The following is a 26,683-nucleotide window of genomic DNA, read 5'->3' as shown; positions in this document are numbered from 1 at the left end:
TTGACAACAAAGCATCATAGATAAGGTGACCATATGACCTGATACATCCTGGGCAGCCTTGGTTTATGCCTGTTTTCCTGGCATAATCATTAATCGTGCTCTTTTACTCTCAAAAATAGCATGGTTTTAACAGTAGATTATATGGCCACCCTAAAAATAAACATTGCCTTAGCCTTTTCTTGTTCCTAAGAGGACAAAGAAGATCAAGGCGGGAGTACTTTCTTCTTTTATAGGAAGCTGAGTCACAGAAACATTATATGATTTGACTTAGGTCTCACAGTCTACTTAGTCTGTCTTAACAGAATGGTTAATTATTTTTTAAGAAAAAAACGGAAAATGAAAATCTCTAAAAATTGTATATGCATAGAGCCATCAGGACTGCTAAACTGCTGGTTAGAAGAATTGACTCTCGAGCGAGTAACCATAGGAAGATCCACAAAGGAGACTTTGGTGTCCCAAGTCCACCATGATTTTATGTTCTTCGGATTTTATGTTCTATGTTCTGGAACATAGAAGGTGATCTGCTGAACATGAGATCTATTAAAAATGAAAGGTCCTGTATTTTCCTACCGTGAGGAAAGTCAATACCAACAGCAATAAAGTTGAACCAGGAGGTTCTCCAAACCTTTTTTTTTTTTTTTTTAATTATTGGAGTTTAAGACCTTTTTCCTTCTTTTCATTAACACTTCTGATACATGATATATGGAAAAGTAACTTCACAAAACAGAGTCCCATCTGCTGTTAGATGCTACATACTGTGCAATCCTTTGTTCATCTATGAAAATTCTTGTTTTGAGTTAAACTAAGAATGCAGAAGCAGTAGCCACTTGGCACAGTAACTTCTCTCTCTCCTTTTTAGAAGTGAGTATATAAGCTGAGAGAATAAAGCAATATAATTAAAAATTAATTAAACCTTTCCGTTTCATCATAGATGATTCAGGCAATCAAGAGAAGCAGAAATATCTTTGTTAGATTATCCTTAGAAAATATAAAATATATACAATTAATATTGTTTCTGTTAGTGTTAATTTTCCCAATGGCATGAAAATACAAAAATCTTTACATTTTTAATAGATATCATATTTGTCAGGTCACATTCTGTGATTGCTATAGTCTGAAGATAATGCTATATGGTTTTCAGGACATCTCTGCATAGAGTAGTCTAAGTAAATTTTAGCCTTATGATATTGCAGAAATATTTTATTGTGGTTACAGAAATAGAAAAAGTAGTATCTGACAAGTAAGTAATCTTAGAAAGATGATGATGATAAAAAGGGGCAGGAAGGCATTTGGTATTGATTGATTCTTATTTTCTTTTTGTTCCCATTGAATAAAAACTAAGAACCAGATTTTCACTTTATTTACTAAAAAAATTTTTTTTAACATTTATTTATTGTTGAGAGATGGAGCATGATCAGGAGAGGGGCAGACATAGGATCCAAAGTGGGCTTGGGGCTCTGAGCTGTCAGTGCAGAGCCCAAGGTGGGTCTCGAACCCACGAGCTATGAGATCATGACCTGAGCTGAAGTCAGATGCTTAACCAACTTGGCCACCCAGGTTCCCCCAGCTTTTCACTTTAAATAAGACTTCCAGTGGCATGTTAGCCTTTATCATTCAATTCAGTATATTGGGTTATAGAGGGCCACAAGCCTTAAACATAATGATATGTGAGATACACTGTCAAATTGTTTTGATTATCTACGTTTTGGGAAGAATTCATTTGAGAATAATGCCTCTTTTTAAAGATTTAAAACAGCTATTTGGATTAGCTTATTCATTACATCAGGTGTCAATTCCATTATTCAATGAATGTTTATTGAATTTTCTGTTGTTTACTTTGCTAGGCACTTTAGGAGATATAAATATGCTCAAGATAGTATGAGCTATTCAGGGCTGAAAAATCTTACTCTACATACATATAACATAAATAACCACTGGTTATTTACAGATAACATGTGGAACTTACCTACTGCTTTAATAATGAAGGTACAAAGTTCAATGAAAGAATAAAGGAAGGGAAAATTAATTACAATGGCTACTAGTTCTAAAATCCTGAGTAACATCTCTAATTCAGAGTAACAACCTGTCGTAATTGCTATATGCTCAGCTGCTCTTTTGTTGTTGCTAATGAGGATTTTTGAAGTCAGGTTTAAACCCAAGCTTTCTTTTATTAGCTTTCAAGCTGACATCAAGCTTTCTTGTACCCAAGCAGATCTATCAGCTCTCTTGGGTTACCTGTAAATATCTTCTCTTTGCCACAAAATAATTTAAACACAATGCTCAAGAATATGGTTTCTGCAGGCAGACAGACTTAGGTCCTAATCCTGGCTCTGCCACTCATTATCTGTATGGCTTTGGGGAGTTTCTGCATTTTTTCTGACCCCGATTCCCTTATAAATAAAACAGGAATAAGTAATATCTCAACATTGTTGTGAGAATTGATAAAGCACCTAAAACATAGAAGTAACCAATAAATGATGGCTATTCTTTAGTTTCTGAACTATATGTATCAATTTCAAGATTCCTAAGAATGAAGATTAAAGTTTCAGATTTGTAAGAATGCTTCATGTTGTGGTTTCTGGGATACAAAAGAATTTCTTAGGGGTTTTGAACTGCTGAGATAAAAAGGCTTAATGACTAAACAACAACAACAAAAAACTTGGGATACTGTATCAAGTACTTTTGAAAGCAATTTTGGAAACAAAAATTTCAGGCAGTGTGTGCTGGACGGAGCTGGCTCTCGATTGTTCTGGAGAGCAGATTGTGCACATCTCATTCCAATTCCCAGTTCAATGACCTTGCTTTAGCAGCCTGAAATAGAACATGGTGGGAGAGAATTGGCAAACGCTAGAAATCAGGGCTTTCCCGTCTCCATCCGTTGTTAAAACATTTGCCAGCACATCACTGATTAGGATAACTAATTCTGAGTAAATATGTCTCTGCAATTGGCTTTTAGCTGTGTTTTTACCAGTGGCAACCAAGCTGGGAGAATCACCAAGAGAATCACCAAGAGACAAACAAACCTCAATGATTTAGACACCATTGCTCAGAGGGTCAATCGGCCGGGGAAAAGATCCAGGCCTAGTTATTATTATCTTTTTAAATGTAGGTCAGTTGTTCTTATCTTAAACTTTAGTGAGCCTCAGAAGCCTCTGGAGGGCTTGTTGAAACACAGATTCTGCCCTCCTTGCCCCCACACCCAGCTTCTGATTCAAGGCTGGAGAGGGACCTGAGAGTCTGCATTTCTATCAAGCTCCCAGGTGATGCCAGTGCTGTGAATAGCAAGGCTCTAGGTGGTTCTTATATGCAACCAGGGCTGAGAACCACTGCTTTAAAAAAACACTTGTCTTCCAAACATAGGCTTTTCCAGTACATTCTGATATTTGTCTGACATTTTACTCACTTTAAATGTTAATTATTGTTGTTTCCTGAGTGTGGTGGGATGTGTGTATGGGGTGGGGTGGAAGGATAAAGGGTTGTAACTCAGACTCTCCAACTTTGGGTCAGTAGTTTCCAAACTGGCTGAACATTAAAATAGTCTGTGGAGGTATTCTGATTTAGTCGGGATGGAAGGCATAAATATTTTTTAAAAGCTCCACATTTTATCTAGAGTGTAGCCAGCATGAAGAATCACTGCTCTAGACAGCTTGAATTCAAGTCGAAAATTTCAAAGTCTGAGTTATTTAGGCTTTGAAGATACAGTGTTTAAAAATGACAGTTTCTCTTTATTTTCCAGTTTTAATATCTGTAGGAATTATGTCTATTTCCTGTATGATGGCAAATTGAAGGAACAAACAGAAAATTGTATCCTCAAGATTATTCAGAGAGTCGATACATTTTATTGCAAAACCTAAAAGATTAAAACCAAAGAAGTCAAAACCAGTAAGAAAATATTGTAGACACAGGTGCACATGAACATATATATTCATACCTCTACGAATACAAGCCTCACACACAATTAAGAGAAAACTTAAGGAAGGCAAAAAAGATTAAAGAATTATATAGCCCTCAGGACTTGATTTATAGAGGGTGTGACTACATAACTTAGTAGAAAGAATTATTATATTTATTGAAAGTCTCATGTGGCAGATACTGCTGACTGACTACTTAATTCTTCCCTTTGTAAAAGAGCTTGATTTTATTCAAGGAGGCAATATATGCAGCCAAGGACTACACATCCTAGTCTCTTTTTCAGCTAGTACACCATGTGACTGAGTTCTGGCCAATGAGATGCAAGCACAAAATTTTGGGTAAGACCTAAGAAGGTTCCTTGAAAGAAGTTTGACATCAGGACTTCACCCATTTGCCCTTCTTGCAGCTTGAAATCAGATGTGATGACTACACTATCAGCCACCCTGGACCATGAAGGGATCTGGAGAAGAAGCCAGTGTTGAAGGTGGCAGAGCAGAAGACAGGAGACTGGGTTATCAATGACTATGGAACCACTGTAACAGCCCTAGACTGTTCATCTAATTCCTTTATTTAAGAGAAAAACCCTCGGGGTGCCTGGGTGGCTCAGTCAGTTGAGCGTCCGACTTCAGCTCAGGTCATGATCTCGCGGTCTGTGAGTTGGAGCCCCATGTCAGGCTCTGTGCTGACAGCTCGGAGCCTGGAGCCTGCTTCAGATTCTGTGTCTCCCTCTCTCTCTGCCCCTCCCCTGCTCATGCTCTGTCTCTCTCTCTCTCTCTTTCTGTCAAAAATAAAACATTTAAAAAAATTAAAAAAAAATTTAAGAGAAAAACCCTCATGTATGTAACCCACCATTTGTTTGGGGTTTCTGCAACATGAACCTACACCTAGTCCTAACTGACATACCTAATAGCCCCTGAATAGTCTCCGGGTAAGAGCAGATCCTACAAAAAAGGCAATCCCCAAGGAAATTGTTTTGGGTTACCTGTTCCAAAAACTCCCTTTTCTGAAAAATTCCCCCACTCCCCACCCTGCTGCCCTTCACAGTTCTGATTCCATCCATTTGACTCTTCTTTTCTCCAAACATAAATCCTTTGCACCTGATTAGGCTGGATCAGCTGGTATTTGGAATTGAACTGCTATGAACAATTTAATTAGCAGTAGAACTTGACATAAATTGTAGAATGGGACATGCCATGATGGGCCAGGTATGAATTGATGAGTCTCCAAAGAGAGGATTGGAGAGGATATGCAAAGAAGCAAGGAGGTGCTAAAGACAGAGAATGAGTGGTGGACAGAGGCTTGGGTTATCCTTCTCCAGGCAGGGATTCTCCAGGCTGCCTTTTGTTTCCCATTCTTGCCTATTTCTCTACAATAACCCATTCCCTCTTTTTGTTTCAGTGGATTCCTATTTCCTGTGACCGGTAGAACTTTCAGGGGACAGAGACATTTTTGGATGTGATTTTCCAAGAGGCATGTTTCATAACATTTAATTTCATGCTCAGAATTTTGCCTTATGTGGTAGTGAGAAGAATATAAAACTAAACATGACCTGCTTCCAATGAACATCTTGTGTTTTGCACAGAGAAACTCATGAGGGGAGCACTGTTAGTATAAGTTTTAATGTTGACATTTAAAGGATTATGTAATTATAAATATAATTTTTATAATTTTGACATGTGGATCAAACAGAACATAGGAGTAGTATCATGTTCTGTGTTTGCTTTATAATGGATAAGCATTAAACATTGCAGCATGGCTCCACTGGAGGCTCTCTCGGGGGTTAGGGCGACAGCGTATCAGTCCCCAATGGGAGTCTGAAGATCATGACTCCTCCATTCTTTCATCCCCATTATATTTATACAAAACCTACTGTGGTCACTACAGCATATCCAGCCATAGCAAAGAACAAGTACTAAATATGTTTTCCATAGTGACTACAAACGCTTTAGTTGAAGCAGAAATGGGAAAGGTAAGAATAAAATTACAGACTATAAGGAATATTAGATGCAAGAAAAGGTTTATAAAAAGAGTGTAGAAGTGCTTCAGCTGGAGCCCTCTAACATTAGACAAACATCTTTATCAGCTAGTTTAGGGGTAACATTAGGTGTAACATTTCTCAAAGGTAGAATATTTGACAGTAAGGATGGTGGTGATAGTACACTAACATTGATGTAAGGATTTATGGTTTGCAAAGCATTTAAAGTGTATTTTCTCAGGGTGTCTGAGTGGCTCAGTGTGTTAAGCTGTCTTCAGCTCAGGTCATGATCTCATGGCTGGTGGGTTAGAGCCCCGTTGGTCTCTATGCTGACAGCCCAGAGCCTGGAGCCTGCTTCAGATTCTGTGTCTCCCTCTCTCTCTCTGCCCCTCCCCTGCTTGTGTTCTGTTTCTCTCTCTCTCAGAAATAAATAAGCATAAAAAAAAAATAAAGTGTATTTTCTCATTTCATAATTCCCTTTTTCAGCACCATTATTTTTAAGGGCACATTCAGAGAAGCTCACAGGCACCCTGGGTCATCCATTCTACTTCTTACTTACAGTTTGGGTTTGGCCAGAACTGGAGGGGGTTCTTTGACAGGCGAAGAAGGCTCAGGGATTTTTGCTGCCTGTCCATTGAATCTCTCTGGGAAAGAATCAGGCCTTGTCTGGTTGGTGGTCACCACGCCACCCTCAGAAGATGCTTCACTTCCTTTGTCATCTTCAGGCAGGTTGAAGTGCACACGGAGCCCAATCCTCGAGCTGGACCGGGGCTCATTATGGTTTACTAGAACCCCTTCAAGTTTGGGTTTAGGGGGTTGTTCCACAGAAGGAGGCTCTGGGTTGGGTGGGGATGGCTGTTGCTCAATAACAGCCAGGTTGGTGGTGGAGTTGGCTGGGTGAAGAGACCCATTATTTCTGAGGTCTTCATTTCCTGAAAGGACAACAAAAGGACCTGAGCTGTTAGCCTCACTCAATAAGACTGAGATAAGATTATAACTGTGAGCTGGGGGCATGTGTCCAAACCAGATGAGTATGCTAATGGGAGAATGCTTGTCAAAAACAATGACCATAATCTGGGGCATTAAAAAATGGTGCAGATACAGGAAAAAACTAAACTAAAAATCTAAGTACCATTTTGGAAAGAATATTCAAAGTTTATATAAGACCAAGGAGATGTTTTCTTAGGGAACAGAATAGATAGCAGTAGGATAATGGATAGTGGTGGTGGTCATAAGTGCAATAAGAAATTGAAAAAATTGGAAATCGTTTAAGAACATTTTCCTTGACAATTCAAATTTCTTTTAGGAGAACCAAGCTAGCTTCATAAGAAAACCAGTAAAGAAGGATAATGCAAACACTCCCTACTCATATTTCAAAGTCATGGTCTAAATTGTTCTGGCATTTCAAGGGCCCTTACCTCTTACGTCGAGTTGTGCGATGCTTGACACTGTGCCATATTTGTTGCTCGCCGTACAGGTGAAGCACCCAGAGTCTTCTGCAAACACCTCAGCAATGACCAAAGTACATATCTCCTCTAAATGCCAGTAAAACAGAATGGTTACTCACTCAATTATAGAAATGGAATTACAAAATTTACTGATATCAAGTGATCATTCTACAGAAGTCAATGTAAGAAGTAGATTCTATTAATTGTTTGAAAATAATTAGTCCAATTACCTGATTGAATTGACTGATGAGCAGGCTAAAGTGAACCCAAGGATGTAGAACAAAAAACTTCACACAGACTATTGGCAAGAGGATTTTATGATAATACGATATCTTAATATGTTGTCAATTCTCAGGTTATTTTCTATTTTTTGTCATCAGTCCAGATGACAAAAATAGAACTGAGAAACAATAAACTTAAAAATTACAAGAACAAGTTAGGAGTTAAAGCAGAAGGAGATTTGTGTGAAGTAAAACAATTAATAAAACATTTTTAAATCTAGGACTCTCATTATGTCTGTGGGGAATTTTGCACTGAGGTAATTTTAAATGAAGACCACAACTTTGGACAAGAAATATTTTGCTGAGCTAATAGTAATTAGCTGATGAAGTAGTTTGAAATTCTGGGTGAAAGAAGAGCACAATGCATTTTTTTCCCTTTGCAATGCTATGGCAATTCTTATTGATTACTTTAATATACAGCATGGACCCCCTTTGAATAACTACAAAAGTGATTCCCACAATGAACCATGTGATTATAGCCTAAAATTATTATGGTTAGATAATCCTTGACAGCTAATGAAGAGAGGTATAAGATGGTAGCATAAACCATCAATTACCACTTAGTAGACCTGACGCTGAAAACAAAACTAACAAAGCATGGTTGTATTAGGAGGGACAGGAGGTCGCAGCAGACAGTGTTGAGTACCTGCTCCATAGCTCTTCATCTTCCTCCTGACTAATAGAATTCTGGCTTTGTCCACCCTCTTTGAAGTGGTCATGTGCTTCAGGGCAACTTGGCCTCTGCCAGTCTCAGGTGGTGAATCATGATTGGTCATGCTAAGCCAGTCATATTAACTCTATCCTTGCTAAGTGATATCATGCACCACACAATTACAGTCAGTAAAACAGGAAGAAAATCTCTTGGTGAGTTTATAGGAAAGTTTTCCTGCTCTTTAAAGAGAACAAAAGAGAGCATTGTTCCCTATTTTTGCCTGTGCAGTGGGTCATCTGCATGCAATACCCAAAAACTGTGGCAGCTGTCTTGGGTAGATGAGTAAAACAAGGCTAAACCTGAAGCTAGTGGAATGGGAAATGGGCCATGATGGCCTTAGAGATGCTAAATCATCCAATCTCAAGACTGCCATTTCTCAGGGCACCTTGCTATGTGAGAAAATACATTTTTCTTAATGCTTAGCTTTTCTTAATGCTAACTTTTAGTTAGGTCTTCTTCATCGCTGCTCAAGAATCCTAAATGATGGAGAGGCAAAGTTTAGTTTTGGTGTCTCTCTGTCCTTTTTCTGAGTCCTCGGCCTATGCTTTCTTCTCTCTGTTCCCCTTCCCAAACATTTATACTCTCAGCTTTCAGGGATCACTTTCAGAAAATGATCTGATAAATTTATTCACACTACACTGTATGTGCCTGATAAAATAAAGTATTTTGTGTCCAAAGGGTATTTGCATATATAAGATGGACAAGAGGTCTCTGGCTATGAAATGTAGACCATGGATCTGGGAAAGGCGGGACTTGTTTTGGGAAGGGACCCTTTTGGGGTGACTCTGAAATGATTTTGTGTATGAGATTGCCTAGTGGAAAAGTCTGCTCCACTCTGAATGAAAGTGTCAAAACCTGAAATATTTTCTTTTATCTATCTATCTATCTATCTATCTATCTATCTATCTATCTATCTAAGAGAGAGATTGGGGATGTGTGCAACGGGCAGAGAGAAAGGAAAAGAGAGAATCTTAAACAGGCTCCATGCCCAGCACAGAGTCCAGCTTGGGGCTCCATCTCATGAACCCTGAGATCATGACCTGAGCTGAAATCAAGAGTCAGACACTTAACCAACTGAGCCAACCAGGTGTCCCAAAAACGTGGCATATTTTCAAGGGGAAAAACACCACTTCAGTACAAGCAATGCAACAGTAAGGCTGCTCTGGTCTTTGCTATGTATCCCCAAGGACCTATTGTAGGGCTGTGCAACATGGATGTTCAAGGTCTACTTCTGGAATACCTTTCATTCATTTTTCACAAGAGAGAACTATAATAATAAAATCCCAAACCATCATTCTTACCCAGGGGTACAAATACAATCTAATTCTCCAGGGTAATTACAGAGAAGACTTTCAGATATTTCTGCTGTGGTTTGTGAGTAACTTGTATTTTCTAGAAGTAAAACTTCACCTACTGTCACTCCCATGTCATTTTGGTATCTTCCTAACCAAATCTAATAACATCATGAATAGGTTGCTTCTGCAAATTTCAAAATCTGGTGGGTGAGTTTTGAGCCACATAAGCTGTGAAGTTGGAATTGATCTAGCGTCATGGAAATTGCTCTGCCCAGTTTCGGGAGGTCACGTGTAGGAGCCAAAGAGGGAAAATATTCCCAAGAAACATCCCTCAATAACCAAGAACTAACTGCATTCATATTCAGTATTCGATATAAACTTCAAATTTGCATATGCTCCCCTCCTTTCCTTCTCCTTCAGTAATAGCTAGAGTTGGTTGGAATCTTTTTTCTAAAACCTTATTTTTCATTTTTTTCTTGACACCGGTGTAACTCCAATGTTTTATTATTTATATAATATATATAAAATCACTGATTTATGTGTATATATTTATATGTATGTAAAACCACAGATCATAAGCTAACAAATTAAAATGATCTTTACCTGGTTCTGCCATGGATCGCGGTTCTAAAAGAAAAGAAAAATGAAAAGATTCTAAGCATTTATTTTACTAAGAGTCTATATTTTCATCAGAAGCTTCCTATAGAACTTCAGTCTCTTGTATATTCATGAGTGATCTGATAAGGTTAATTTGTAAATGTGAAAGTACAATGACCTAAGCACCAATGACCTCCACAGGGCCAGGGCAGCTGTCACAGCAGGGCCACAAGAGAGCTGCTAACAATATGATGTTGCTGTATTTTGGGACACACCTGGTTTTCACTTGGGACACATAAAGCCATAGGTGAGGAGAAGTTACTGAGTTAGGGTTTTAGGAATGACTTGCTTTTACTGGTACCCATTCAGCCTCATCTGAAACACAAGTTTCAAATTTGTGAAGACTGAGAGCTCATTCTTGGCTTTGGGTTCTCACATCCTAATGAAACATAGACTGTACCTCCTGCTCTAAGGTTTCTAATATTAAGAGCCTCAGGATAAATAACAAGAGGGCAGGGTCTTTGTCTTAGAATTCTTTGACATTCCTGAAAGTGCCAGCATGGTACTGAATACCATGGTGTTTAATTACAGGTATTCAGTAACAGTTGTTAAACTTAGTTATGACCTTCTACACTGATACAACTATTCAAGTTTTTTTTTTCTCAGTTTAAATGGTATTCAGATTACATTATCGTTGTTGCTACTGCTGTTAAACTTGACAGCAGTTTGATTCATACATCAGTGATAGGCAGAAACAAATTAACAGAAAAGCAAATAAATTTCAGTGTATTTTGTGACCAAAATGGGTCAAGGTGAAAGCACCACATGATAAGAAAAAGAAGAACTAACCACTTGAATATATAAATAATTCTTACTATAAAAAAGAACAGAACTTCAATATGAAATTAAGCAAAGGATATAACAGGTAATTTTAAAATAAAGAAATATAAAGACCCAATAAACATGAGAAAAAGTTCCACTTCACATCTAATTAGTGAAGTATAGATTAAAACAATTGTTCCCATTTTGGGCCTATAAAATTAGTGAATATTAAAAAAATGTTTAATATCCATTGTTAGTGAAGGCATGAGACAAATGGCATTTCCATATAGTGCTGGTTGTATAGAATAAATACGGCTTGGACAACACATGCCCCAGTACATTTGGGATAGGCCTGTTTTATTCCTGGAATCTCTGTGTAACTAAGAGCAGTATCTTTCACTTTTTTTTTTTTAATTAAAGATCTTATTTTTAAGTTATTTCTACACCCAGTGTGGGGCTCGAACTCACAACCCTGATATTAAGAGTTGCATGCTCCACTGACTAAGCCAGGTGCCCCTCTTTCACTTCCAAGGTGTCCCAGACTGGACGATCTATTATGTGATTATCCTCAATTTGGTTCAACCTTTTGGCATGGCATTTTGGCAATATACATTGAAAGCCTAAAAGAGGTAAATTTATACTAGCAATTCTAGTTCTCTTTATTCTATAGATACTCACAAATATTTTCTGTTACATGCATTTAAGCAGTCTATAAAATTAAAAATTTTTGAACAATCTAAATGTTCAACAGGAGATTAAATAATATAAATTGATTGTACTGATTTATTTTATTTTTGTACTGAGTTGTTTTTTTTTTTTTTAATTTTTTTTTTTCAACATTTTTTATTTATTTTTGGGACAGAGAGAGACAGAGCATGAACGGGCGGGAGAGGGGCAGAGAGAGAGGGAGACACAGAATCGGAAACAGGCTCCAGGCTCCGAGCCATCAGCCCAGAGCCTGACGCGGGGCTCGAACTCACGGACCGCGAGATCGTGACCTGGCTGAAGTCGGACGCTTAACCGACTGCGCCACCCAGGCGCCCCTGTACTGAGTTGTTTTTAAAAGAAAGTATATTTATTAACATCAAAGGATGTTCATGAAATGTTGAGTAAAAAATCAATTTACAAAAAAGTATGATTTTTTTATTTTTAAAAAACATATGCATGGAGAAATTTGGGGGGAATATACAACAAAATATTAATTGGGTTTAGTTCAGAGGATTATGATTACAAGTAATTTTTCTTTTATTCTTTTACTTATATTTCAATTAATTGTTAAAAAGTTATAGAAATAAATGAACACAATAAATTCATTAAAATTATCTGAAAAATAATTTGAAAGTATCAACTTACTTTTCTGTAAAATTCTAAAATCTGGAGAATCTTCTATTAAGGTCCCTTCTCTATACCACTCAACTTTAGGAGATGGAGCTCCTTTGACTCTGCATTCAAAGACAACCAGCTGACCTTCAGAGGCTGATAAATTTTGTAACATCTATAATGAAAAGAATATTGTTAAAACCAAAGACTATACATTTTTGGAATCTAGTTCCAGTGCTGAATTTTAGAAAAAGATACTGTCGCCTTCACATTTGGTTTTTCTCCAAATCTTCTACATCTCCAGCAGCTCCAATTCTGTGGATATTCATTGAGTCTATTTTGGAAGATAGAATCAATCAACTGAGCCCATATGAAGCTTTACCCTCATTATCCTCTTCTTTTTCCTCTCTGTTGTTGTACCAGACAACTTTATTAAATACTAAGTGAAACATTTTGAGGGTTTGCAAAAATGCTGATTTTTGGTAAAATACCTCTGTTCTTAAATGCCCAAGTGGAGTTTGTTTTCCAGAAATAATGACAATTTAAGAAATCTGCAGGAATATCTTATTAGGTGCAGTCAACATGGTGGTAATGTATTTTTCCACACAAAAATGTCACTGCTCATGAGGTGGGACATCTCTGTAGCTCAAGTAACTGACTCTATTTGCCTGGCTTTGCCTTGTTTACATACTGTAGTCCCGGAAATTGTCTTTCATTTTATTATCTTGTTTTCCTTATGTGTTCTTTACAGTACAGTTTCAACGATCTATTGAGGGATATAAACAATGACAATCTCTTTAAAATCATAGTCACAAGTGGAGTCTTATGTCATAATAAAATATGTTGTAATTTTGTGAAGGCATTGTTAAATGCTTTTGCACACATCCATGAAAAAAGGTTTAGAAAACCACTTTGAATGATAACATATCAATATATTCTATAATAGACTCTTTGGGAGAATGGAACTCACATTTTCCATTCATAACCAGTCTTTCAGTTGTGATTTGTGAGCTTAAAGTCACACATTCATTTGTGTAGCTGGTACTTCGATTATGAAATTCTTTGGCGTGTGTGTGGCATATTTTTGTTTCTAATGTTAGCCCAAACATTATAAACATGGAAAGGTTATGATTAACTTCCTCCACAAGCTCTATTAGTAACAAATGCTGCAAGGCTTTCTATTATTACATTTGGGGGTCTGTATTAAGGAAATACTGGCTCCTGCATCAGAGAAGGGGAAAGCTGGTGTTTTATTTATTTATTTTTGCTTTTGTCATTCACTATTATAAATATTCTGTGATTATTTGTAGCTATTTTATGTAAAATTTATGATATTTTGTACATGACGTGGTCCCATCATATTCATGGCATTTGTCTAAGGAATCTAGGGGTGGGGATAACCACACAACTTTAGCTATATATAGTAGATGACTTTTACCTTAAAGGTGTGTAAATTGATATTTTGGAAACCAGGGGGCGCTGTAGATCAACATTAGTGTTTTGTTCTTTATTCAAGATGAGATTTGCACAGAGGGGTCTCTGAATTAATGAGGAACTATTTGATTAAAAAAAACCCCCTCATTATTCTTTGTATACCCTCAACAATATCTTCTAGTGACAAGAAAGAAATATTCTTTTTTTTTAATTTATTTTTGGGACAGAGAGAGACAGAGCATGAACGGGGGAGGGGCAGAGAGAGAGGGAGATACAGAAGCAGAAACAGGCTCCAGGCTCTGAGCCATCAGCCCAGAGCCTGACGCGGGGCTCGAACTCACGGACCGCGAGATCGTGACCTGGCTGAAGTCGGACGCTTAACCGACTGCACCACCCAGGCGCCCCAAGAAAGAAATATTCTTAATAAGCAGGGAACATCAAGGAGTCTTGGGTGCTCCTGGCAAGCTGGAGGATATGCTCTCGACCCTGACATCTGAGCAAATTCTGTGCTAACGTGGCAGCTTTGAGGCCTATTGAAAACTCTAATGGCAGTTGGATATCTCCATGGGATTCATATAAAATAGAGTTTCATTTCTTGAGACAAACAAATTAGAAAACCAAACCAAGAAAAAAAAGGTGGTGGTGGCAGAAGGGACTGAATAAATTAAATATGGCATCCCGTTTTTGTTTTTTTTTTTAATCTTTATTTATTTTTGAGAGAGAGAGTGTGATCGGGGGAGGGGCAGAAAGAGAAGGAAACAGAGGATCCCAAGCGGGCTCTGCACTGACAATAGCGAACCCGATGCAGGGCTCAAATACACAAACTATGAGATCATGACCTGAGCCCAAGTTGGAAGCTCAACGGACTGAGCCACCCGGGAGACCCAAAATATGGCATACTTTTTAAATGAAAGTAAGAAGAATGTTCTTACATGGCTTGCCGTTCAGTTCAGATACATCAGCCAATTCTCAATCAGTAGAGATTACACCAAAGCCCTGCTTGCAAAAGGATAGCCTTGAGAAAATACGTTGCTCACAATTGAGGACAACATTAATTGGCTGTAATTATTCACCTGACATTGAAGGTCAAGACTTGTGTTCTATTTAAGAGGCCAGCCAAGATACCCTAGATACTACAGTGTATGTAATATGCCTGTTAAGTGTCTGTGATATGAGATGGAACCTCATTCCAGCTGATACACCATCAATACTCAGTAAGAGAAGTGCCGAGGGTCATCTTACAAGTCACTTAGAAGAAGTTATTGAAAGTCATAGTTTGAAGGATGATGATAGTTATTATTGATGAAAACTGTGCTTTTCTACAAAAATATGAGAAGGAACGGATTCATATCAGGGTCCAAACCAATTACACCATTTGAACATCGTGCAGATGGTGCCATGTTTAACACAGGAGTAAGTCTTAGGCAGTTACTAATGGCAAAATGTCTACAGGCCTGATCATATTCATCTTGACTTCACTGAAGATAAATAAGACAAACGAGACATTCCCTAACTAGCAAAGATTAAGTTAGTCTTAACTAGGAATTATGGATTTGGACTAAAGTCACTAGAACTAAGGGTCTATAACCTCCTGAGGTAAACAGTATTCAAAGTGCAAATCTGTCTTGTGTGTCATCACCATACTGATCATCTTGGAAGACATTCTTTGTAGGGTGACTTGACAAATCAGAACCTCGAGAAGCATTTCTTCCACAGTCATTTGATACTGGATCCCCCCTCCCCCTCATTCCTCCTAAAGATACTCGGAAGCCACAATGCAATGAAAACAATAATGGCTTATTTAGCGGAAATAGAAATTATTCACTACAGAATAAATATTACCATGTGACTGCTTTGTACCTAGCACTGTACCAGGTGCTTTAAATGTGAGTCGAGAGGACATAGTTTCTGCTTAGTAGATTTATACCCACAAATATAATACAGGGACATCCTTAAGAAAGGACATCTCCCTTATTGGTGAAAAGACATCAGTGATAAGGTTCATACTGTCATTTTATTCCTTTTTTAATCCAGTGCACCTTGATATTTGTGCACCTTGGGAGAGAGAAGTTGCAAGTGAATGTGTATAGTGCTTTAGGCTGGATTTGGATCAAAGGAGTTTTTATGGATAAAGATTTGACTGAGGACACTTTTACCCCTTGATTGGCACAGGTGCCCAGAGCAACAGTTGAGTCAGAAAAGTTCCTGGAATTGTTGGGCTGGGGAGGGGGGGTGGCCCATGTAATCTTCCGAAACCTGGATCCAGCCACTGGCTCAGTTATTTCAGGCTTTTCCTGCTTCTGCTATTATATAATGAAGTGCTCTTCTTCAAATTCTCACTTCCCCTGCCCCCTTGCACTCTTCAAATTACTGCTGAAGCAGCTGGAGCCAGGGCTGCTGCAGCCTTGAAAGCCTGCCAGGGCAGCTGCTGTTGGAGTGTGAGCAACACAGCAGTAAGATTCTAATTTGATCATCTACCTCCCTTCGCACTAAAAAAGTGTGAGTGGTTCTCTCCCCCATATATAGAGTGGTTTTGATACTGTATAGAAGATGGAGGGTAGTCTAGCTCCATAAAATATTTTAAAATATAGATATCTCCTAGGAGTAGAGCAGTGAACTAGCATAGGGGACCCCAGTCTCCTCTACCACTGTTTTGCTGGGCAACCCTCCTTTTCATTTTAACCTTCCTTAAAAAGAAACTAATACCAGTACTTCCCTATCACAAAAGGAGGCACAAAGAGTTAAATAAAACTCCGCTCTCTAATTTTTGTTTTTTAGTGGCTTCTTGCCATTACTGGCAAAGAAATGCTTTGTTGGGTGGTATAGAAAATGAATCCTAGGGGCTGGAAAGCCAGAAGTCACTAAAGAAGTAAATAGAGCAGGAATAACCCAAACAAATATATGCATATGATCGGTTATCATGATGCATGCCATGTGATTACCATCATCAGTGGCTCTGACTCAGAAATTTTCTGACACTGGCAATGACTATGACCTCAATTCTGCCCTCACTGGTGGAAACTAACGCAAGCACACTGTTGCTGATAAGTCTCTCTGGAATCTGAGCCACAGCCTATCCTTGTGCCCTACGTCTGAACAATCCCGATCCCATTTATGGAGGCAAGAGCACACATCCTGAGGGCTAAGAAAGCCTATTCAGAATTTGGGTCTTTGTGCTAAGGACTGGTTTCCCACCATGTTTGGGACCTAATGTTTTTGGAGATTTATCTAAGAAACAGCTTACACAGATGGTCCCTGACTTACAATGCTTTGACTTATGATTTTTCAACTTTATGATGGTGTGAAAGTGGTACACACTCCGTAGAAATCATACTTCAGATTTTGAATTTTGATCTTTTCCTGGCCTAGCAACATGTGGTATGATCCTCTCTTCTGATTCTGGACAGGTTCGGTGAGGCTCAGCTTCCAGTCAGCCATGCAGTCGTGAGGGCAAATGACCCATAACACCATTCTATACCCATATACAACCTTTCTGGTTTTCAACTTCAGTACAGTATTCAAATTGTATGAGATATTCAACATTGTGTTAGAAAAGAAGCTTCTTTTATAGTATTAGATGATTAGATGATTTTGCCCAACTGTAGGCTGATGTAAGTGTTCTGAGCACGTTTAATGTAGGCTAGGCTAAGCTATGGTGTTTGGTAGGTTAGACATATTAAATGCATTTTTGACCTCTGATATTTTCAAGTTATAATGGGTTTATCGGGATGTAACTAATGATTAATTCATTTACCCATTTGTATTTGTCAAAGGCAAATATGAATCTGCCAATTAGAGAATCTAATTGTAAAGAGGCATCGGAGTCATCACACAAAAGCAGTTAAACCTGTTGGCTTTAACCAGTCCATGAAAATTAAATGTAAAGGATAAGTGTTAAAGTCCTATTTGACTTGCTATAATAAAAATAAAAATAGCTTATTTCCTTTATGGACTCCTATTTAGATATTAGAGATAGCCTTCAAGGTGCTTGGGAGAGACAGAAAAGCAAACAGCTTTATTATTGTGCTAAATGTTGTACCAGAGGTATGCACCAGGTGATAAGATGAAGGAAAGACAGAGCACCTGGGAAGATTTGAAAGTGAGTGGAAGGAGACCAGGGCACCTATCTGGTGTCTGGCTGGGCAGGTGGTGGTGAGAAGAGAGGAGACTTCAGCTGAGACTGGGTATAAATTATTCTGTGGGTAGTTGCTTTTGAAGAGTCAGCACTGTCTCTAGGATGTCACAACAGGGCTTCAAAAATTAAAACGTCCTGATTCTGGGGCACTTAAGCTGTTTTAAGGCTGGGTGAATTGGTAGTGAAGTAAGAGACAATTAGAGGTAGCTGTATTGGCTGTATCACACACACACACACACACACACACACACACACAAACACACGTCCACTTATAATTCTTCATCAGAGTTGTATCCTCCAAGTCACAAACACATTGCTTTCCTACCTCATCTTTGAATATAGCAAGGCTAAAATTCCAAAAGCAGATTACAAGAAAAGAATCTGAAAAATTGAGAGAGATCTTGCTTCACATAAGAATGTCTACTCAACTGATATAAATATGGATAAACATGTCTCACTCTTGACTCTGTTGGATTTTGGGAAACCATCTTGGATGAGTTAATAGGATGGAACTCTCCTAAAACTGATGTTTCTGTGGAAGTTGCACATTTAGCTCTTCCTTTAGGATCAATACTCATTGGAAAATATGCCATTTTTGCCATTTTGCCCTCAACCATGATTTCTCAGTCTCAGGACTACTGATAATTTGGGCTGGATAATTCCTTGCTACGCGTGGTGTAGAGGCTGCTTTTCGGCAATAGGCCTGAGCAATGGAAACTTGAGCAAGGCAAAAAGGCCCATGGCAAGCACCAAGCTTAATTCAAACAGACCCATTAAGACATAGCCCCTAACTGGCCAATGGGCTACTTACCACCAGGCACAGTTCCTAAGAATTACCAAAAAAGGGAAAATTCCATATGTCCCCATACACCCTTACCCTGTCCTAGAGCTAAAGCCCCTCACCTTGGCCTCATTGCAGACAGTCTTCCTTTGTTGTTTGACCTGCAGCTCCCTTGTGGTGTATTCAGTATACTTCTATCTTCTTTGTTCTGCCTTGGATGAATTCTTTCACCACCCAGCAGGTACCCCCACCTGATCAGGACACCCCATGGGGGGCTGTCATTCTACGCATTGTAAGATGTTCAGCAGCATCTCTGGATGCCAACAGCACAGTCTCCCAGTGACAACCAACAGTGTCTATAAATATTGCAAATGTACTTTGCGGGGTAAGGAACCCTGACTGCTCCAAACTAAAGCATACCTCTAAGAGGACAAAATCTCTTTGGGCCTAAGTTTGGCATTCATACAAACAATAAACTATAAATCCAGGCATAGATTTCATCCATGTGGCCTTCATAATACAAAAAAAAATCAAATGTGACTAAATTTTCACCTTTAAATTTATTGTCTTGGCAATAAAGTCTATATTACGTAAAGGAAGGAATAATAGACTGAGTATTAGGAGAACTTGTTTCTAGTTTGGATTCTGCCACTAACTAGTTTCGTGACCACAGATAAACTACTGAATGTCTCTGGCCCTTCCTTGTGTTTTCATTTGGAAATCAAGGTGCCTGGGTAAATTTTCCAGTTCTAGATACAAAGACTATAAGATCAGAATTTGATGCCGCCTCAATAGTTGATACCATGGAATAGAAAAAGAAAACTCTTTGTCCTGGTGTGATTCTTTATGTTAAGCCTCCTAAGAGCATTTATCTCCAACTCCTTGAACACTAAAGACATGTACCTGCAATTTGATTCTTCTGTAAGTCCAGAGAAACCTTTGGAGTAGTAAGTGGCTAAAAACTTATCGCCTGACCCCTATGTGTGACGACGGCTGGATTTAACAGCAATAGGATGGCCATAGAGATCAATGTGGTGCATGGGGAAGACATTCTTCTTATTATGCAAGCTGTTATTAGATATCTAGGACTTCAAATGATATGGTAACAACTAGAAAAAAAATCTAAACCCTATCCTGTACTCATAAAAGACCAAAATCCTGAGCTACATCAGTAAATCTTGGATCCTACAATTTTGTGTGGGTACTGGGGTATGTTTAAAGTCATGACAGAAAGAAGTAATATTTTGATTACCTTTGTAAACACAGGAGCTGCAATGATAGGTTTTCCATCCAATCCTTGTAGATAGTTGGTAGGGCTCTGACACTATTAGAAGGGAACCAACAAAAGATTCATCGTCACTATGATTACTACCTAGATAATGATAGAACAAACCTACAGAATTCGGTGTACACAATTAATGTAAAACCAAAAAACTGACTTTTTCTAAATCTATGAATCACAGAGTTCAAATTTTATATTGAATTGATTATATTCTTTCTAGGTCATGGTGGTTGGAAATATGTGCTGCTCATCCCCACCTCTTCAACATATAGAACAATGTAATTAGTCCTAAACCCCTGAGGAAGTTCCATAAAACCTGAGTCTCCCCAGATCACAGCTGGATTAGAACTAAAATGTAACCTGTCTGCGTTACTAAATGGGTTAAATAAGAAACTGTTTAATTTTTTTAAGTTGTAGATCAATATGTTTACTTACACATAAATATATCAAAAACATGTTACAAATATGTTTAGATTAGTATGATTTCATATTTTTAAAATATTATATATATTCATATACATGCATAGAAAATGTCTAGAACTATATGCTAGAAATTATTGACAGAGTTACCTCTGAGGAGTGGGGGCATGGAGGTAGTACTTTGACCAAGGTTTTTATTGAATATACTGTACCTTTACAATGTTTTTATTGAATATCTGTATCTTTTGAATGTTTTTATAATAAACAATCATCATCATCATTATCATCAACTTGAAGGATGAGAGCATTTAATGCTTTCTAAAAAATCATTTCATACTTGTTCTATCTTAGAAAGTAGAATTATTTGCAGCTCCATGAAACTGAGTTTCATGATATAGTGTCCTGCCTGGGCCACTGTGAGAGCTGGCAGCTCTTTGTATATGTAATCAATGCCCTTCATTAAGCTGGAATATCAGACTAATTTATAAAGAGTTTTTTTTTTCTGTGAAATTTGCCTATGAAGCTAGAGAATATGTTTCCAAAACAATATCAAGTGCTGATATCCTACATCAGAGGTACAAAGCGATTATCATGACCATGGAAGCATGTTGCCAAAGTCATTATGAAGTTGCAACAGAGGAGAACACAATCATGCCTTGCAAGATAGGCATGGTCACAGTGCCTGCCCATAAGTCCATGGCACTTGTGTTTCACTTGGACTCTTGTACCTGTTGGATGGTTGACACACTGGGCTGGGCTACCACATGCTGGGCTTGGGGTGCTGCTGAAGGAATGGTTGCAGAAGTAGTGGGAGTAGATGATATTTCTTTTGGCTTCTGGATTCTGAGAAATGATTAAAATATAGATTTTAAAACAGACCTATCACTGTGAAAATTCTTTCAGAAAAGCTAGTAATGTCATCATTTCTTACAGTTAGATATAATAAAAATCTCTGTTTAACAGTATTCCACAAAAACACTTCTTTTCTACATAATTTGATAGACAATGCAAGCAGGAAGATGATAAAATGCCACTCCTGTCCTTGAGTTAGTTATTCTTAGCTGGGGACTCAAGTATATTCATAACTAACTGAGATTCAAGACAAGTGGTATGACAGAGCATGTGCAGAAGATAATTTTTTTGAGATTTTTGTTGTTGTTGTCCTCTGTGTTTTCCCTCCCCCTTCCATTCCAAGTAAGAGGCCAGGCTTTATAAACCTTTGATTCTGGAATTTTGGCATGGCAGAAAGCAGAAATAGCCTGAGTCAACAAGCTCTTCAAGTTTACATAAATTAAATTAAAGAGCTTATTTGAAGGGCAAGAAGTGTTCATGAGAAGACTGTGGAGGGGAGATTATTTTAGTCTTGCTGTGGAAAGGGGGAAGTCTGAGGATATTGCCAGAGGGCCTGACAAGAGGGAGAACCAGAGTCCAGAGGGGAGGGCAACCCCTCTGGTTAAAGGGATCCCACTCTTACTAAAGATATCAGTACCCGAGCATGTCAGAAAGCAAAAAAATGCTGGACCTGAAAGGATCTTGAGGTCTGGGACATAGGCCTCCCTCCCATATCCTGTAGGGATAGATGACCAATGACAATATGGGCTTCCCTTTTGTCCAGATGTTACTTCTCTCTGCCTCATCTCTAAAATGACGAAATAAAGGGCACCTGGGTGTCTCAGTTGATTAAGCCTCTGACTCTTGGTTTTGGCTCAGGTCATGATCTCAGGTTCATGAGATTGAGCCCTGAGTAGGACTCCATGCTGGGTCTGGATATGGAGCCTGCTTAAGATTCATTCTCTCTCTCTCTCTCTCTCTCTCTCTCTCTCTCTCTCTCTCTCTCTCTCTCATTCTCTCTCACTCCCTCTGCCCCTCCCCTGCTCACGCACTCTCTGTCTCTAAAATAAATTAAAAAAAAGGGGGGGGAAATAATAATTCTTACTTCAGAGGGTTTTTGTAAGAGTTAAATAAGGTAATTCATATAAGGCACTTAGAAAAGTGTTTAATGTCAAATACTATGTGTCTATGTCTATATCTATCATCTTTGTACAGCCATGGAGGGAGAAACAGATGCCCAATAATGACTGATTGAACTTTTTTTTTCCAGCCAGGAAGGATGGGGTCGCAGAAGCAGAATTATGTAGTGATACATAGGCTATCAGTGTCCCGTAGGCATCTGTTTTCTTCTTCTACAATAATAGAATTCCTTATTTCTTTACATGGTTATTCCAAATAAAGACTGAATTTCCAAACGTTCATTAAGCCACATGTGGCCACATGACTACTCTTTGGTTATAGGATATGAAGGATAGTGATGTATGTGATCTAAGAGAGATGACCTTAAAAGGGAGGGGGCAGGGAATGCCTTTTACTCCTTCCAATCTGAGACTAAGATAAGGCTACTCCTCAGAATGAGATGAAGTTGGAAACCAACTGGAACCCAGTGAAATGTGGAGCCATTCTATCAGCCAAATCCATATGTTTATGTAAATGGGAAATAAATATCTGTCTTATTGAAGTTACTGTTATTCTTACACAGAAATGTAAGCTAAATCCTAACTACTAAAAGTAGATTTAAAGAAAATAATCAAATGAGATATTCCTTGCTTATTTAAATTTGTATATCAAAATTCTTCCCTATTAGCCTTGTATACCATGTTATGAGAGCCTTGAGGAAGAAGTGATGAATGTGCAATGGAGGAGGAGTTTATGAGTGAACTTAACTGGGTCTTGAAGGGTACATAGGAGTTTTCTAGGCAGAGGAGACAGGGCATTCCTAGCAAAGTGAACAGCTTGAACAAAGGGGTGAAAATAAACTGTACATTGTTTGAGTGAAATGAGAGCAATATGAATAGCCTGAGGTGACAGAATGGAGGAGGAGGGGGCAGGAAAGCCTGGTTGATACTCTACTGAATCAGGCTTTGTATGTCATGTTAATTTTTTTTTAATATTGTTCATTTTGTGCTTGGTTTTATTTTCCCATAGATAATTTTTTTTAATGTTTATTTATTTTTGAGACAGAGAGAGACAGAGCATGAACAGGGGAGGGTCAGAGAGAGAGGGAGACACAGAATCCGAAGCAGGCTCCAGGCTCCGAGCTGTCAGCACAGAGCCCGACGCGGGGCTCGAACTCACGGACCATGAGATCATGACCTGAGCTGAAGTCAGACGCTTAACTGACTGAGCCACCCAGGCACCCCCATAATAATTTTTTGTTAGTCAAGAAAGTGATACGATCAGAATTATCTTTTAGAGAATAACTGGTTGTAGTTTGGAGACCATAAAAGAAAGAAAAGGGCTGGAGCAACTGTAATGAGGTAACTGGCATAGAGTCAGGAAAGAAGGAGGAATTGAACCACAAGAACGAAAAGGAAGACAGTTAAAGGAGAGAAATCATTCAATCTGGTTATGAATTGTCATATCTACACAAAAGCTAAAAGCAAATTTTTATTCCAAGGTAAGCACACACAAAGGATTTCAAAGAATAAGGCATGATTTCTAAGGTCAGAAATGTCGTTAAGGAACTTCCCCTCTGTAGGGGAGGACAGAATTTACAAACATAGCTAACAACTGTAACCAGCCTTCCAAATGTCACCCTTCATTTCGAGTAATCTCAAGGAATGGCTGTTGCATCTGTTTTCAGGTCCCATGCCTTCTGTCCAAAGCTTCCTCTGCCTAAAAATGCTCTTTCCTTCCTTGTTTGGGGGTGTCCACCAACTGTTATTTTAAGACTCAGCTCAAGGTCACCAACTCTGTGAAGTCTTTCCTGATCTCTCTTTCCATCTCCAATGAATTAATAGTCCTTTGTGCCAAGTCCTAACAATTCTGCCCATGGTTATATCATAGTCTATTATACTTTATTACCCTACTGTCTATACGCTTGGTATACATCTCTTGCTATATTTACCATGTATTTCTCTTTAGTACACAGTGAGCTTCTTAAAGGTAGGAAGCATCTGGTTTTTCTTATTACCCATTATGTCTAATAAAGTCCTTGGTGTAGAGTAGGTGCTTAGTTGATAGTTGGGGAAAGTAAAGAATGGATGGATGTAACTTTGTTCAGGACTCAGTATAATTGTTTAGCAAAAAGGTTATGACTTACTCAGATCACTCACTTGCATAATTTAGGATAACCAGGTTTTGTGTCCTTGTGAATACTATTATTTAGTCAGAAAACATGAATTTTTTGGAGTGTTGCACTATTTGTTTTTTACTCTGTAGATATAAGTACAATGGTATTTCATAGGTGATATCTCATTTTTAAAATATTGGGAATATTAAAATTCATCTACTAGGCAAGATTTAAAGCTCTCAAAATCTACCCAATATATATTTTTGGAGGTAATATCCTGGAGCCACCCTCTTCAAGTTCTACTAAACCAATTAGTAGCTTTCTCAGAATCTGAGAAAGCTATAAGATAGAAAATAGCTAAAGCTATAAGATAGAAAATTAGAATTACCGATTCATCTCTTCCTTGTTAGGGTCCCCTTCTGAGTCAGAAGAAGAAACCCCTGGAAAAGTAAAAACAAGACATGAAATGTTTAAGATGATAATTTCTTAAACTAGTTCCTAGGCATTTGAAGACCTATAGGATTTTAGACCTAGAAAAGAACTCAGGGATTTCCTACACTAACACCCAATTTTATAGATGAGAAACAGACCCTAAGTAGTTGAAGGACTTGCTCAAGGTCACATGGCTAGTTAGTGACAGAGTTCAAATTAACTGGTCCAAATGCCAAGTGCTCTTGTGTATTAAACACCTGCTGATGTCTTTAACAGAGCAGACGTTTTATGCTGTCTGTAAATCCTCTTGCTCTTGGCCTACACAGATTAAATAAAAGGAGGGATTACACTGGATTCTAAACATTGTAGGTGTAGGTGGATACTCTTCCGTCCACCCCTAATATTAACAAGGCATACTTCATTTGGGAGTGGGGGTGTTTGAAGTTCTGTTGCCACAAATTAAAAAAATCAGTAGTCCAATCTCAGCACTGTTAGCAAAGCTTTGATCTCAGATTTCCTTTTCAAGATAGTGAATTCCAGCAAGATATAACTGAGCTAAATCTGGAGGTATTTATTGTATTCCAAAAATTGAGGATAAAAACATACAACACATTTCTACCATGCATTATTCATTTTTATCATTATTCATGCATCTATTTAATAAATGTTTATCAAATATCCACTATGTACTTGGTACTACATAAAGTATTACAGATATAAAAAAGAATGAGACAGTCCCAGTTTTACAATCTGGTTGGTGAATGAGCACTTACACCAAAATAATACAATGTTTAAGTGTTAAAACCAAGGCATACATAAGGTATTATAGATGATAAAAGTGCTAAAGAATGGTCCTCAGAAAAAACCCAGAGATGAGATAAAATGGAACAAAAATTTGGTAGATATATAAAGAAGACAAATTTATTTCTCCCCTAAAATTAGTCATGTAAGTTTGGCGTGGATGTAAATGCTTCTCTAATGCTCCCAAATGGTCTTCCTGCTTCTACCCTTGACTCTCTGAGGAATATTCTCAACGAGGAACCAGAGTGATCCCATTAAAAGCTAAGTCAGATTATGTCACATTTCTGCTCAGAATCCTCTACAGCTTCCCATCTCCCTCAAAGTAAAAGCCAAAGGCCTTATAATGACCTACAAAGGCCTATACAATCTTCTCACCTGCCTCCTCCCACCTCTACCCATCTGGAACTTCTGACTTCATCTGTTACTTTCTTCCATGTTTCCTCCATTTTGGCCATATTGGCTCATCTCTATATCTATACACAGACTCACTCCCTCCTCAGGGTTAGTGTACTTATTGATTTCTCTGCCTAGAGTGGTTTTCCCTTGACTATCCTTGTGGTTCACTCCCTCATTTCCCCAAGGTCTTCACTCATATGTCATCTGGTTAGTGAGGTCTTCCCTGACCACCCTATCTGTAGAGCTGAAGCCTACACACACACACACACACACACACACACACCCATATACACACAGACATACCCATACACATACCCATGCATGTGTGCATTCACACAAATATACATATGCATAGTTCCTATCTTCTTGCTTTCTGTTTTTTCCGTAGGGCTTATATATACTGTGAGATACAGAAAATATATCTGTTGGTCTCTGCTCCCAGTTCCCAGCATGGAGCTGCTAACACTTGTAATTTCCTAAGTTATGAGCATTTCTTGTTCTAATATCTGTCTTTGACCCCCACAGGGCTCCTAAAGTCTTATAAATTCCTGAGTGATTAGAGTGCAAGAGCATT

General features: G+C 38.3%; 1 protein-coding gene across 3 annotated transcripts in view; it reads right to left on the bottom strand.

Annotated features, from left to right (window-relative positions):
• The window catches only part of MYPN (myopalladin), a 118,791-nt gene that overhangs the window by 38,337 nt on the left and 53,771 nt on the right, over positions 1-26,683 (bottom strand). For all 3 annotated transcript variants that reach the window (XM_058696496.1, XM_058696497.1, XM_058696495.1), the window contains 7 exons: positions 24,869-24,920; positions 21,143-21,257; positions 19,965-20,036; positions 12,396-12,537; positions 10,227-10,250; positions 7,306-7,422; positions 6,447-6,819 (listed from right to left, as the gene is read on the bottom strand). In XM_058696496.1, the coding sequence (XP_058552479.1) occupies positions 6,447-6,819; positions 7,306-7,422; positions 10,227-10,250; positions 12,396-12,537; positions 19,965-20,036; positions 21,143-21,257; positions 24,869-24,920 (895 nt within the window). The remainder of the gene's footprint in view (positions 1-6,446; positions 6,820-7,305; positions 7,423-10,226; positions 10,251-12,395; positions 12,538-19,964; positions 20,037-21,142; positions 21,258-24,868; positions 24,921-26,683) is intronic.

The sequence above is a fragment of the Neofelis nebulosa genome, chromosome 13, assembly GCF_028018385.1.
Source record: "Neofelis nebulosa isolate mNeoNeb1 chromosome 13, mNeoNeb1.pri, whole genome shotgun sequence".
NCBI classification, from domain to species: Eukaryota; Metazoa; Chordata; class Mammalia; order Carnivora; family Felidae; genus Neofelis; species Neofelis nebulosa.
This window is presented reverse-complemented; position numbering and strand designations above follow the sequence as displayed.